Source organism: Hevea brasiliensis, chromosome 3 (assembly GCF_030052815.1).
Source record: "Hevea brasiliensis isolate MT/VB/25A 57/8 chromosome 3, ASM3005281v1, whole genome shotgun sequence".
Lineage (NCBI taxonomy): Eukaryota > Viridiplantae > Streptophyta > Magnoliopsida > Malpighiales > Euphorbiaceae > Hevea > Hevea brasiliensis.
In genome coordinates this window covers 102752102-102766462 of record NC_079495.1, presented here as the reverse complement: position 1 = coordinate 102766462, position 14361 = coordinate 102752102, and the positions used below count along the sequence as shown (strand labels likewise).

The window sequence follows — 14361 nt, the reverse complement described above, 5'->3', positions numbered from 1 at the left end:
GTAACTCCCTCCTAGTGCATCGTTGCATCTTGGCTGATCCAGTCAAGGACCAAAGCAATATTCATTTTTGAAGTGAAAGGGCTAAAAGTGCCTCGACAATGAGGCTCCTAGACTTGGCACAAGTAGATATAACATATCGGTAGTTTGATCACCATAATTCTAGTACTTAAAAGTGAGAAGTTTTTGAACTCTTGATGACAAACCATCACAAACATTTTCTAAAGGGGATTATAGTTGTTTGTCCCTGCAACCATGAAATTCAAATGTAGAAAACAACTAGTAGGAAACTTCAATTCAACATATTCAGTACTCAGGATATGGAGGTGCAATATAGCTTGTTTAGACAAACTATTAGGTTGCATGCTTTACTAACAATCCATCCAAGTAAAAATAATAAAAAGGCAACTGGCACACGCACACACGCTTCAGTTGCCATGAACATTTTAGACACGAACTCTTTATAGACTAATCATAACATTACTCTCAACTCATACTCCTATCATGGATTGATGATCCATGGGCAGATCAGTATGCGGTGGAAGGAACTGAATTGTGCGTCTCCTGTAGAATTAAAGTCACTGAGTGCCCTCAAATGCTGCAGTTAAGTTCAGTAGTTGTAATATTATACTCTTCAGAATAAACCGGGAAATGGGAAGTTAATGACACCGAGGTTCAAGCCCGTAGAAGAAAACTTCAGGCATCAACTGAGAAGTCCCAAAGATCATCACAAGTAAAGTCTTGCATAGGTGAATTCAGTGCAGAGTTAAGGTTGTAATTCTGTTCATTACAAAGATCATCACAAGTAAAGTCTTGCATAGGTGAAATCAGTGCAGAGTTAAGGTCGTAATTCTGTTCATTACAGCCGTAAAACGGTCCCAGATGAGGTGTCGGTTGAGAATGTACCTGTAGATATTCAGAGAAAAGTAAGCATTAGTTCAAGATGATTAATACAGGTCCCATGTTACGTTAAATTATACCCCACAAGGCTAGTAGTTCCTTCCTCACCTCTTCTTGAATTGCAAAATCTGTTGCTTGATTTTCATAGGTCATAAGCTGACTTGTTTCACCTTCATCGAAGGCTGAATTATTAGTCTTCTGATAAGAGTTCTGATTTTCAAGATTACAAGCAGCCATTTTGCGACTAAGTTCAACTTCACCAGTGACCGGCATACGTTTTTTAAATAGTTTACAGAGAACGAAAGCCCTCTACACAAGAAGGAAAGACAAAATGATAGGAGATGATTGATCTTGAAAAACAAGAGAAGACAAACAAATGAACTTATAGACTGAAAAATGAAGAGAATTTAATTTACCTGGTTAGGTAAATTAAAAGCTGCAGTGTATTCATAGATGATCCACCCTGTTCTTTCCCCTCTAGGAGCACGGCCTATATGGAAAACGTAAATTCTTTTTGTACCAATCTCTTCCTGTTCCTCCCTAATTTTGCGTTTTCTACTAGTGTTTTTCCAATATCCAACTTTTGTTGTTCTGCTAGGCCGTCCGCTACGGCAATGATGAAAGAAATACCATTCTTCATCACTCGAGTTCGCTACCGAATACTCTACATACTCAAAACAGCTTAAAATTGTGAGATAGAAAGAGATCAAATTAAAGCAGAGATGCAAGCGATCATTTAAAAAAAAAACTTACGGGGTAAATCCCAGGGCTCACGCTTGTAGACGTCAAGTTCGGGGATTCTACGGACTTGGTGATCATGACCAAGCAATTTTAGCTTGAGAAAATGATTCACCAATTCCTTCTCCTTGGGACGGAATCCTGCTCCAACTTCTTGTGCTGATTCTGAAGGAGATATAGTGCTTGTCATCATCTTAGTCACCCTGTTTACAAGAAATGGATTAAAATTGAGAAAATGTAAGCTGCTACAGCAACAAGAATTACTAGTATAGAATGGAGAAAGAATCGCTCACTGGATGAGAAGCATATATTTCATTCCCCTTCCTAAAACAGAAATTAATCAGAAGGTCTGGCTCCCAAACGGAGAGAACAAATGCTTTATTTTGTAGCTGGGGTCTGTAATTAAGAAACTTGCGGGCTCTGTGTGGCTAGAGACACATCCGGAGTCTGTGCTTTATAGGGGGGAGCTGAGGAAGGCCTGTGGGAAAAATGCACTTAAACCGCGTCCCAACTTCTGATTGGCTTTAGTAATTTGCTGAGTCTGTTCTGCGTGGAATCTATTAATTATACTATCTAGTCCCTAGATTTTTCACATTATTAACACTTAAATATTTATACTTTGACAACTAAATTATTTAGTCTTCAATTTTGCTTTCATCACACCCTTGTATCATTCCGTTTATTTTACCATTAATATTTGAAGATAAATTATTATTTAATTCTTGATGTTACAGTTATTTATAGTTTTATCCCTCAATTTTATAATCAGCTATAATTTCATCCCCCAACTTCATCTTTCATCTATTTCCTTTCTTTGTTTTACTATCTTTATCTCTCTATCTTTTCTAGGAGAGAAATAAAGAAAAAATTAAGGGATGAAGTTGTAAATAATTGCAAAATTAAGATGCAACCATAAATAATTATAATATTTTAAAGATTAAATAATTTTTTTTAATATTCAATTAAAAGTGTGTGATAGAAAAAAAAAAAAAAGAAAAACTAAATATTTAAAGTTTTAAAATATAGGAACTTAAATATTAATAATGACAAGATAGTAATTTTATTTTTAAAATCAAAATTTCCTTAATTTTATATGTAAAATTTACCTTTCGGTGTATTGATCCTTGTGAGAATCTAAATAAGAATGACCAAGAAAAATAAAGGCAAAGACTGGCTGACCTAGTGGATTGGAGGCAAAGTAAAAGCAACCTGCACCTCGCTACCTCCAGTACACACAGTCACTGGGGCCCAAAAACCCTCATTTGCAGGTCGAAATCATTCTAGTGTAGCCAATGAGGAATAGTTTTGATGGTTTCTTGGGTTTCAAGCAAAAGAATTGATGACGCGACTGAGAGGTTTCAGCATACCATGTATTGAGCAAAAGTAAGCTTTCTTAGACCGCCTTTGGAAGTAAGTTAAAAAATAAAAAAAAAATTAAAAATAATTATTAATAGAAAAATATAAATATTAATAAAATAAAAAATTAATTTAATCTCTTTAAATATTTAAAAATATTAATGAGGGATTAAAAATTATAGAAATAATATTTTTTTTATTAAATACGCACCAATCACCTCCTTAAATTGAAGATATCAATTAAAAGCTATTAGAGTCGAGAGAGGAAGAGCTGTGGGAAGCAAAACATAAACTACCTTTGAAATATGCTCAAGATTTACTTTTAAGACTCAATAAGATGAAGCCTGGCTTTTCTGGTTTGATGTAATTAACACTATGTCTGTACCAACTCACAATTTTCATTTTTTTTCCAGCTATTATTAGCTTATTTTTATATAATAATAAGTTCATTATAATATTCATTATAATATTCGTGCATAATTAATTTATCAATTATTTCAATTATAATATAACTAGTCTGAAGTTAAAATATATTTGCATGTGAAAAATACAAATAATAAATGGATAAATATATATAATTTAATAAATAGATAAATAATACAAATACCCAATAATTAACTGGACAAGTGTAAGAATTGAACCGGGGATCTCTTGATTCCAAGGCGTCACCCTTTACCACTAAAGCAAGACCGCATTAGCTAAAGTGCCTAAGATACTTTTATTCAATGTCTGCAGAGCATGGAATTCGTAAGTACAGAAGCCTTGGTGGAACAAGCTATATTAGTTCCTGATACAGACTTTTACATTAAGGAAGATAGCAAAATAGAAAGAAACTAAAAATAAAGCACACACTAGAGTTGAGATGAATCATCATAGATGATCTCTCTTATTATACATTCATACTAGTTCTAACATCACTCTTTTTTTCGTGCTGATTGATATGCTTAAACTCAGTAGGTGTTCCCATAGAACTGGGATGCTTCGGGTGGGAGCATGGGAGTGCCAAAAGTACTGTAAAATTGGCCTTGCTCTGCCTCGGGTGGGAGCATGGGAGTGCCAAAATTACCATAAAATTGGCCTTGCTCTGCTTCAGGTGGCACAGGCCAGTTACTTGATATGCAATTCCGCCCAGTCCAGCCATGGAATGATTCCGGATATGGTGCTAGCTCAGTAGCTTCCTGTAAAAAGAATCACTGAAGGGTAATTAAGTATTAGTTCTTGATAACAGATAATTAAGTATTAGTTCTTGATAACAGATACTTTTCTCATGTTTGCTAGTTCAGTATCTCCCCTTTTTTTCACCTGTTGTAGAATTCCATTATATGTTGCTTGGTTTTCAGACCAGCTTGTTTCACCAGCATTGAAGCTTGAATAGTTAGTCATCTGATAGGAATCAGAGCAAGCCATATTGTACCCTCATTGTAGTTTGGCAGATAACCTTCATTATCTGACCTATCAATTAATTTACACAGAATGAAACTCCGATGCACAATTTGCAAGACAAAACAGGATGAAGAATTCAATGATTTACAGAAACAAAAGAATAATAATTAATAAATATTAGGCTTAATTAATTTCTTGCTTCCAAGAGCAACATATTCATACCTGGTTTTCTGGCAAAGAAGTTGCGTTTATTTCGCGCATCTTCCAGCTGCTGATGACCCCATTAGGAGTGCGACCTTTATAGTAAACCAAGAATGTTTTGTACCAATCTCTTCCTGTCCATCCTTAATCTTGCTTCCTAGACTTGGCACAAGTAGATATAACATGCCGGTAGTTTGATCACCATAATTCTAGTACTTAAAAGTGAGAAGTTTTTGAACTCTTGATGACAAACCATCACAAACATTTTCTAAAGGGGTTTATAGCTGTTTGTCCCTGCTACCATGAAATTCAAATGTAGAAAACAACTAGTAGGAAACTTCAATTCAACATATTCAGTACTCAGGATATGGAGGTACAATATAGCTTGTTTAGACAAACTATTAGGTTGCATGCTTTACTAACAATCCATCAAAGTAAAAATAATAAAAAGGCAACTGGCACACACACACACACACACTTCAGTTGCCATAAACATCATAGACACGAACTCTTTATAGACTAATTATAACATTACTCTGAACTCATACTCCTATCATGGATTGATGATCCATGGGCCTATCAGTATGCGGTGGAAGGAACCGAATTGTGCGTCTCCTGCAGAATTAAGTCACTGAATGCCCTCAAATGCTGCAGTTAAGCTCAGTAGTTGTAATATTATACTCCAGAATAAACCAGGAAATGGGAAGTTAATGACACCGACGTTCAAGCCCGTAGAAGAAACCTTCAGGCATCAAATGAGAAGTCCCAAAGATCATCACAGGTAAAGTCTTGCATAGGTGAATTCAGAGCAGAGTTAAGTCTGTGATTCTGTTCATTACAGCCGTAAAACGATCCCAGATGAGGTATCGGTTGAGAATGTGCCTGTAGATATTCAGAGAAAAGTAAGCATTAGCTCTAGATGATTGATGCAGGTCCCGTGTCGCATTAAATTATACCCCACAAGGCTAGTAGTTCGTTCCTCACCTCTTCTTGAATTGCAAAATCTGTTGCTTGATTTTCAAAAGTCATAAGGTGACTTGTTTCGCCTTCATCGAAGGCTGAATTATTAGTCTTCTGATAAGAATTCTGATTTTCAAGATTACAAGCAGCCATTTTGCGACTAAGTTCAACTTCACCAGTGACCGGCATACTTTTTTTAAATAGTTTACAAAGAACGAAAGCCCTCTACAGAAGAAGGAAAGACAAAATGATAGGAGATGATTGATCTGGAAAAACAAGAGAAGACAAAAAAAATGAATTTGTAGACTGAAAAATGAAGAGAATATAGTTTACCTGGTTAAGTAAATTAAAAGCTGCAGTGTATTCATGGATGATCCACCCTGTTCTTTCCCCTCTAGGAGTACGGCCTATATAGAAAACAAAAATTCTTTTTGTACCAATCTCTTCCTGTTGGTCTCTAATTTTGCTTTTTCTACCAGTGTTTTTCCAGTATCCAACTTTTGTTGTCCTGCTAGGCCGTCCGGTACGGCAACGATGAAAGAAATACCATTCTTCATCACTCGAGTTCGCTCCCGAATACTCTACATGCTCAAAACAGCTTTAAAATTAGGAGATGGAGAGAGATCAAATTAAAGCAGACACGCAAGTGATCATGTAAATAAGAACTTACGGGGTAAATCCCAGGGCTCATGCTTGTAGACGTCAAGTTCAGGGATTCTACGGACTTGGTGATCATGACCAAGCAATTTCAGCTTGAGAAAATAATTCACCAATTCCTTCTCCTTGGGACGGAATCCTGCTCCAACATCTTGTGCTGATTCTGAAGGAGATATAGTGCTTGTCATCATCTTAGTCACCCTGTTTATATCTGCAAGAAATGGATTAAATTTGAGAAAATGCAAGATGCTACAACAACAAGAATTAATAGTATAGAATGGAGAAAGAATCGCTCACTCGATAAGAAGCATATATTTCATTCCTCTTCCTAAAACAGAAATTAATCAGGAGTTCTGGCTCCCAAACGGAGAGAACAAATGCTTTATTTTGTAGCTGGGGTCTATAATTAAGAAACTTGCGGGCTCTGTGTGGCTACAGACATCCGGAGTCTGTGCTTTATAGGGGGGAGCTGAGGAAGGCCTGTGGAATAAAATGCACTTAAACCGTGTCCCAACTTCTGATTGGCTATAGTAATTTGCTGAGTCTTTTCTGCGTGGAATGATATATTATTATTTAGTCCTAAATTTTTCTCATTATTAATACTTAGATATTTATACTTTAAAAATTAAATAATTTAGTCTTTAATTTTACTTTCATCATACACTTATGTCATTCCGTATATTTTACCATTAATATTTGAAGATAAATTATTATTTAATTCTTATATATTACAGTTATTTATAATTTTATCTCTTAATTTTACAATTAAATATAATTTCATCAATCAACTTCATCTTTCATCTCTTTTCTTTTCTTGTTTTGTTCTTTTTATCTCTCTATCTTTTTTGAGAGAGATAAAATGAAAAAAATAAAGAAAAAAACAAAGGAATGAAGTTGTGAATAATTACAAAATTAAGGATGAAATTATAAACAATTACAATATTTTAAAGATTAAATAATTTTTTTTAAAATACTAAACTCAAAGTGTGTGATAGAAGTAAAAGTTAAAAAAAAAAAAAAAAAAAAAACTAAATATTTTAATTTTTAAAATATAGGAACTTAAATATTAATAATGACAAGGTAGTAATTTTATTTTTAAAATCAAAATTTCCTTAATTTTATATGTAAAATTTACCTTTCGGTGAATTGATCCTTGTGAGAATCTAAATAAGAATGACTAAGAAAAATAAAGGCAAAGACTAACTGGCCCAGTGGATTGGAAGCATCGTAGAAGCAACTTGCACCTGGCTACCTACAGTACGCACAGTCACTGGGTCCCAAAAACCCTCATTTGCAGGTCGAAATCATTCCAGTGTAGCGAATGAGGGATGGTTTTGACGGTTTCTTACTTTCTTGGGTTTCAAGCAAAGAATTAATGACGCGACTGAGTGATTTCAACATACCATGTATTGGCAAATGTAAGCTTTTCCTTTGGTAGGAAGTGAAACAATAAAATGTTAAATATTATTTTTATAAATTTTAATTTTTAAAGATGTTAATTATTAATTTAATTTTTTAATATTAATATTTAATTTTTTAAAAAATATAATTATTAATAAAATAAAAAATTAATTTAATCTCTTTAAATATATGAATAATATTAATAAAAAATTAAAAATTATAAAAATAATTATTATTATCTTTTATCAACCCCCCTTAATTTGGAGATACCAATTAAAAGCTATTAGGGTGGAAAGAGGAAAAGCTGCGGGGAGGAAAACATAACTACCTTTGAAATATGTTCAAGATTACTTTTAAGACTCAATAAGATGAAGCCTGGCTTTTCTGGTTTGATGTAATTAACACTATGTCTGTACCAACTCACAATTTTCATTTTTTTTCCAGCTATTATGAGCTTATTTTTATATAACAATAAGTTCATCAGTCTTTAAATTAAATATTTATTATAATATTCGTGCATAATTAATATATCAATTATTTCAATTATAATATAACTAGTCTTAAGTCAAAATATATTTGAATGTGAAAAATACAAATAATAAATGGATAAAATTCCAAGGCCTCAACCTTTACCACTAAAGCAAGACCTCATTAGCTAAAGTGCCTTAGATACTTTTATTCAATGTCTGCAGAGCATGGAATTCAAAAGTACAGAAGCCTTGGTGGAACAAGCTATATTAGTTCCTGATACGGACTTTTACATTAAGGAAGATAGCAGAATAGCAAGAAACTAAAAATAAAACACACACTGGAGTTGAGATGAATCATCATAGATGATCTCTCTTATTATACATTCATATTAGTTCTAACATCACTCTTTTTTCCATGTTGATCGATATGCTTAAACTCAGTAGGTGTACCCATAGAACTGAGATGCTTCGGGTGGGAACATGGAAGAGCCAAAATTATCATAGAAGAGACCTTGCTCTGCTTCTGGTGGCGCAAGCCAGTTATTTGATGTGCAATTCTGCCCAGTCCAGCCATCGAATGTCCAGGCATCGAATGATTCCGGATATGGTGTTAGTTCAGTAGCTTCCTGTAAAAAGAGTCAAGAAGGGTAATTAAGCATTAGTTCTTGTAACTGATGCTTTTCTCATGTTTGCTCTGCTCTACATAAATTCATGCTCCTTTTTTTTTCACCTGTTGAGGAATTCCATTATCTGTTGCTTGGTTTTCAGACCAGCTTGTTTCACCAGCATTGAAGGTTGAATAGTTAGTCATCTGATAGGAATCAGAGCCAACCATATTGTAAACCTGTTCACCTTCATTGTAGTTTGGCAGATAACTTTCATTATCTGACCTATCAATTAATTTGCACAGAATGAAACTCCGCTGCACAATTTGCAAGACAAAACAGGGTGCAGAATTCAATGATTTACGGAAACAAAAGAATAAATAACTAATAAATATTAGGCTTAATTAAACTCTTGCATCCAATAGCAACATATACATACCTGGTGTTCTGGCAAACAAGTTGCATTTATTTCGTGCATCTTCCAGCCGGTGATGACCCCCTTAGGAGTGCGACCTTTATAGTAAACCAAGAATGTTTTTGTACCAATCTCTTCCTGTCTATCCTTAATCTTTATTCCCTTGCCGGTAACTTTATAGTATCCAGCCTTGGTTGTCCTGTGGTTTGGTTCTTGGCGGCGACGAAAGAAATACCACTCGCGATCACTTGAGTCTACTCCCGAGAACTCTGCAAACGCATGGTAACTCTGAAAAGATAATGGGGAAAGGGGAAGAATGCACTCGGCAGATATACTTACGAGGTAATTCCCAAGGCTCACAATCATTGATATTAATCACAGGGATTCTTGGATCATCATAGCCTTGTATTTTCGCCACCAGAATTTGCAACAATTCCTTGTCGTTTGGACGAATCAATACTCCAAGTGGATATGTTGCTTGCATCTTTTCAAGTCACTATATGTATATTTGCACCTGCAAAAAAACTGTATCTATAAGATATCAAGAAGAAGAAGAAGCTAAGACAAGAAAACACTCGGTCACTCAATTAAGCAGCAAAATGTTTCACTCTACTTGATTAAATGGAAAGGAAAAGGAGAGAGAGACTGAAAATTAATTGCATACAATAAATGAAAGAGGAACTGAAGTGAGAGTTATAGAAGTAGCGCGTATGTCTTTTTTATACAGAAACATGCCATGCCTCTGCTTCAAAGAGAAGCTATGGCCTATCACCTGTTTCTTTTATAAGCTAGAAATTTTATTAAAAAGATAAGAAAAATACATATGGTCTATCCCTTGTTAAGTACAGTGAAAAGGAAATGATCGGATGGGATATGAACATTCTCGAACTCTTATTAACGCGTTGTTAAAGAAAGTTGCCCTAACGTGTTCCTTAAGTTATTGGGGCCAATTTCTTCCACTGGGAGATATGAACGTTATCGAACTCTCATTAACATGTAATTTCTATGAACATATGATATTTCCATTATCATGTTTAATTTACAAGTTTTAATACTTTATATTATTTACTAAATTCCCATTTTTCCTAATTTATAATTTCTTATGTTTTTAAATCTACACAATTATTATTAGTTCTCAGTCATGGTTATATTTTTTTTTTTTTCCTTTTAGAAAGGATTTAATGAGCCATAATTATTTTTATTGTAAAATTAAAAATTCTCACCATATTGATAAATGAAATATTTAAAATTACTTTTAAAATTGTGAATTATTGAATTTTAATTAAAATTAAAGTCAAATAATTATGAGACCTTATTTTTATTTTTATTTTTAATTCAATGGAGGCATAATAGCAAAATGAGCTATTATCTACTTCTTGCCAACACCAAGATGCATACACCTATCAAATTGACATATCGGCAAAATAAAGGTGGGTCCTATTACAAAGTATGGTGGACCTCGTTATAAAATATGATTTCTTGATTTCTTTTTATTGATTAGGTATATAAATTATTTTTGTCACGACCCAACCTATAGGCCGGACCGGCACTAGGATCTGAGCTAGCTTAAAGCCCCCGAGGCCCGTAGTAAGCCTAACTATTCATCAACCCAACTCTAAGACCCATTTGGGCCCAATTTCAAGAATTCAATCGGACAGAGTCCGGCCATAAAATGGACCTTTCAACGGAGAGTTTTTGACTCACTCGACCTGTAAACACAATATATAATCAATTGGGGAGCTCAGCTCACCCTCTACATACTCAAATGTCATAAAAATAAATGGAAGCTCAACTCCCTCATCCAGTCCAACATACATGCATATAATAAGTTTACAAATCTAACATGGTAATTATTTTATAGACCCAAATCAAATGAATATTTCTAACACATGCCGAAATTCTAAAAGTTAACAGAATTGTACAAACATGAATGGACGACCTGCAAAGGAGAAAAGCAGGTTAACCACAACAATAATCCTCCTGTAGCCTGAAAATTATTGAACAGGAGTGAGCGTTCGACTCAGAGAGTAAAATATCAATTTTAACCATAATCTCTATAACTATCTAAAGCTAATGCACCCTGTAGAGTGAAATGCCACATCGTCAATATTTTCACATCATAACAGCAAAAAGGTAATTTGGAGCACTCACACACCCGATAATGTCAAACTATAAATATATGGGAGCTGATCCCCTATACAGCCCTCTTAATCCAACCTCTGCCAGCGAAGAACTCAAGTCGGACTTTCGCTTAATAAACCAATACGGGGTCCCAGTGAAGAACTCAAGTCGTTCTACCCCGAAGGACCGAGTCCTAGCGAAGATCTCAAGCCGTGTCTACCTGTCCTGTCCATATCCAACACTATACCACATGCACGCCAACGCACGCACACTGCTCCAAATTACCACAAACACATTCATGGCACTTTAACAGTTGTGAATGCAATATAAAACGTGCCTAGAGTTTAACTACATAGATATATATACATATAAGTGATGCATGGGCATACTTGAACATATAATAATATTGAAATTACAATTAAAATTAATATTTTACTCACAGACTTAACTGCAGTCACTGTGGCGGTTGGGCGGAGGAGGAAGGCTGCCCTGGCTCACCTGATAATTTTATTACAATTATTTAGTATATTTGACTCAATACAAACTAAGAAAAAGATTAAAGATGTCCTAAGTTGTGCCGAAAATCCGGCAGAGTCTTCCATATACCTAGGACCTACCCAACCTGCAAAAGGGCTTAAAACGCACTTCTATATTCACAAACCATACACCCACAACTCAATCACATCACACAGCCCCTCCTGGGCCCATCCAAACAGTTATCAATCACAATATGTAAACTTACAGTTTAGTCCTCATAATTTAACCCATTTGCAAAACTATCCAAATGAGTTCTAAAAATTCTAAAACTTTTCCCCGCGGTCCTTAGCATCATTACTAAACTAATGCAAAAGGAATTATAATTTTCTGAGCTATCACGAATATTTTATGAATTTTTAATCCAATTTAAGCATTAGAAAATTAAGAAAAAGTAAGGTTCGTGTTTACCTATGCCGATTCTAACTCCGGGGACGTGCTCGAGACGTCTGACAATGGTAGGGTAGCCAAAATCTCGACCCAATTCCGAGACTTTTTCGGTAGCCTGTCTGTCTGGCCGGAAATTCATAGACCTAGACAATCGTCGAATTTCCACGAATTGAAGGTACCTACACGAAGCCCACAACACGGGGGTTAGTATATAATTTTTACGAAATTTTCTAAACTCATTTAATACTCGAAAAAACACTACGAAGTTTCGTGGGATCCACCGAAAAACGGTTTCGAAAAATTTTAAAATTTATATTGCCGTGAAGAAATCTAGCCCAAAAGTCAAAATGGGCTAAAACTTTCCAGGCAAAAATTGGACAAATCGCTCAATGGATTTTGGTGTTCTTGGTGTCTATGGAAAGCTCTTGAGGTGTAGATAGTGTTTGACACAAGATCCGGCCCAATCGGTGGCCAGATTGGTCAGATTTTGGCCAGGAAGCCGAAACGGCGCGCTGTGCATCGCGCGACTTCACTCGCAATTTTTCGGCATTTCAGGCGGCGCCTGGCGAAAGGGGAAGGCTGGGGCGGCGCGCCGGTGAGGTAAGGAGGGCTGGGTGGGTGCGGCGCGGGATGGGGAGGAGAGAGGAGAGAGAAAACGGGAGGGGAAGGAGGGACGTCGGGCGCACGCGAGGGAGAAGGAAGAAGAAAAAGAAAGGTCCGGTTCGATTCGGTCGGTTCGATTCAAGATACAAAATTTTGAATTTTTACTCTGCCTTGGGACCAAAAACGATGTCCAAAAATTTTGAAAAAATTCTAGGAAACTCAGAAAAATTCATAGAATCTAAATAAATTTTTAGTTTTGTCACGTAGTCTTTAAATTAATTTTTAAAAATCATCAAAGTTTTATATTTTCGGAAAATCGAACCCGATTTCTAAAATTAGAAAAATTTCAAATAATTTCCTAAAATTTAAATGAAATAAAATATTAATATTTACCCATAAAATAATAAATTAAAAAATTAGGGGCGTTATATTCTTCCCCCCCCCCCCTACAAAAAATTCGTCCTCAAATTTTATACAAGGCAGAATAAAGTACAAAATTACACATTGAATAGATAAGGGTACTTGCTACGCATGTCCCGCTCTGACTCCCAGGTGCACTCTTCCACTGACTGACTCCTCCACAAGATCTTAACCATAGGGATCTGTTTTGATCTTAGCTGCCTCATTTGGTAGTCCACTATGGCTACAGGTTGCTCCTCAAACATCAAATCTTCCTTCAGCTCTACTATATCCTGCTGTAGCACATGAGAAGGATCAGGAATGTATTTCCTGAGCATGGAGATGTGGAATACAGGATGAACGTGAGAAAGGTTGGGTGGTAACTCTAACTGATAGGCAACTGTTCCAACTCTATCAGTAACCTTAAAAGGTCCAATATATCGACGTGTCAACTTGCCCTTCTTTCCAAATCTCATGACTTCCTTCATCGAAGAAACCTTCAGGAATACGTAGACGCCTACTGCAAACTCTACATCCCTCTGTCTGGGGTCTGCATAACTCTTCTGCCTACTGAAAGCTGTTTTCAATCATTCCCTGATTAAGGGAACTATCTCTGAAGTGTATTGCACTAAGCCTACATCATGCACCTTCGCTTCTCTCATTTCCGTCCAACACAAAAGAGACCTACACTTTCTGCCATAAAGTGCCTCATAAGGTGCCATCCCTATGCTGGAATGGTAACTGTTGTTGTAGGCAAACTCTACCAAAGGTAGCTGATCCTGATCATCCCATTGACCTCCAAAATCCAAAACACACATGCGAAGCATGTCTTCTAGTGTTTGGATTGTCCTTTCTGACTACCCATCTGTCTGAGGGTGGAAAGCATTGCTAAAGTTCAACTGTGTGCCAAGTGCCTCCTGCAACTTTTTCCAAAATTGAGAAGTGAACTGGGGCCCTCTGTCAGATATTATGGAAGTCGAAACTCCATGCAATCTAACTATTTCTCGAATATAGAGCCGGGTGTACTGTGCCACAGAATATGTAGTCTTCACAGGTAAGAAATGAGCTGATTTAGTTAAGCGGTCTACAATTACCCATATCGAATCATATCCCCGCGTAGTACGAGGTAACCTGGTCACAAAATCTATAGTAATCATTTCCCACTTCTATTATATGACAGGGAGCTCTTGCAGCTTCCCTGACGGGCTCTGGTGTTCAAACTTTACCTTTT

The 14361-nt window shown here is 35.8% G+C and overlaps 4 protein-coding genes across 6 annotated transcripts; all 4 read right to left on the bottom strand.

Moving 5' to 3' along the window:
• Nucleotides 1-258: 258 nt before the first annotated feature.
• LOC131178722 (NAC domain-containing protein 62-like) lies at nt 259-2055 on the bottom strand. Its single transcript, XM_058144298.1, has 5 exons — nt 1929-2055; nt 1651-1838; nt 1314-1561; nt 1006-1206; nt 259-903 (listed from the first exon to the last, which is right to left on the bottom strand). The coding sequence occupies exons 1-5, from the start codon at nt 1949-1951 to the stop codon at nt 694-696; spliced, it is 870 nt and encodes a 289-aa protein (XP_058000281.1). The 5' UTR covers nt 1952-2055; the 3' UTR covers nt 259-693.
• Nucleotides 2056-3548: 1493 nt separating this feature from the next.
• LOC131178724 (uncharacterized) lies at nt 3549-4737 on the bottom strand. The gene is made up of 2 exons (XM_058144300.1): nt 4294-4737; nt 3549-4169 (listed from the first exon to the last, which is right to left on the bottom strand). Exons 1-2 carry the CDS (start codon nt 4396-4398, stop codon nt 3942-3944), a joined length of 333 nt encoding a protein of 110 aa, XP_058000283.1. The 5' UTR covers nt 4399-4737; the 3' UTR covers nt 3549-3941.
• A 154-nt stretch (nt 4738-4891) lies between these two features.
• LOC131178723 (NAC domain-containing protein 62-like) lies at nt 4892-6639 on the bottom strand. The gene is made up of 5 exons (XM_058144299.1): nt 6490-6639; nt 6206-6403; nt 5869-6116; nt 5560-5760; nt 4892-5457 (listed from the first exon to the last, which is right to left on the bottom strand). The coding sequence occupies exons 2-5, from the start codon at nt 6381-6383 to the stop codon at nt 5320-5322; spliced, it is 765 nt and encodes a 254-aa protein (XP_058000282.1). The 5' UTR covers nt 6384-6403; nt 6490-6639; the 3' UTR covers nt 4892-5319.
• A 1505-nt stretch (nt 6640-8144) lies between these two features.
• Nucleotides 8145-9890, bottom strand: LOC131178721 (NAC domain-containing protein 69-like). 3 transcript variants are annotated; one of them, XM_058144295.1, is made up of 5 exons: nt 9748-9890; nt 9423-9597; nt 9108-9352; nt 8794-8985; nt 8145-8689 (listed from the first exon to the last, which is right to left on the bottom strand). In XM_058144295.1, the coding sequence occupies exons 2-5, from the start codon at nt 9565-9567 to the stop codon at nt 8501-8503; spliced, it is 771 nt and encodes a 256-aa protein (XP_058000278.1). In that variant the 5' UTR covers nt 9568-9597; nt 9748-9890; the 3' UTR covers nt 8145-8500. The 3 variants fall into 3 exon arrangements, with proteins under 3 accessions (XP_058000278.1, XP_058000280.1, XP_058000279.1); XM_058144297.1 differs by lacking the exon at nt 9748-9890 and having other exon boundaries at nt 9108-9337; nt 9423-9735; XM_058144296.1 differs by lacking the exon at nt 9748-9890 and having other exon boundaries at nt 9423-9734.
• Between the last annotated feature and the right edge of the window lie 4471 nt (nt 9891-14361).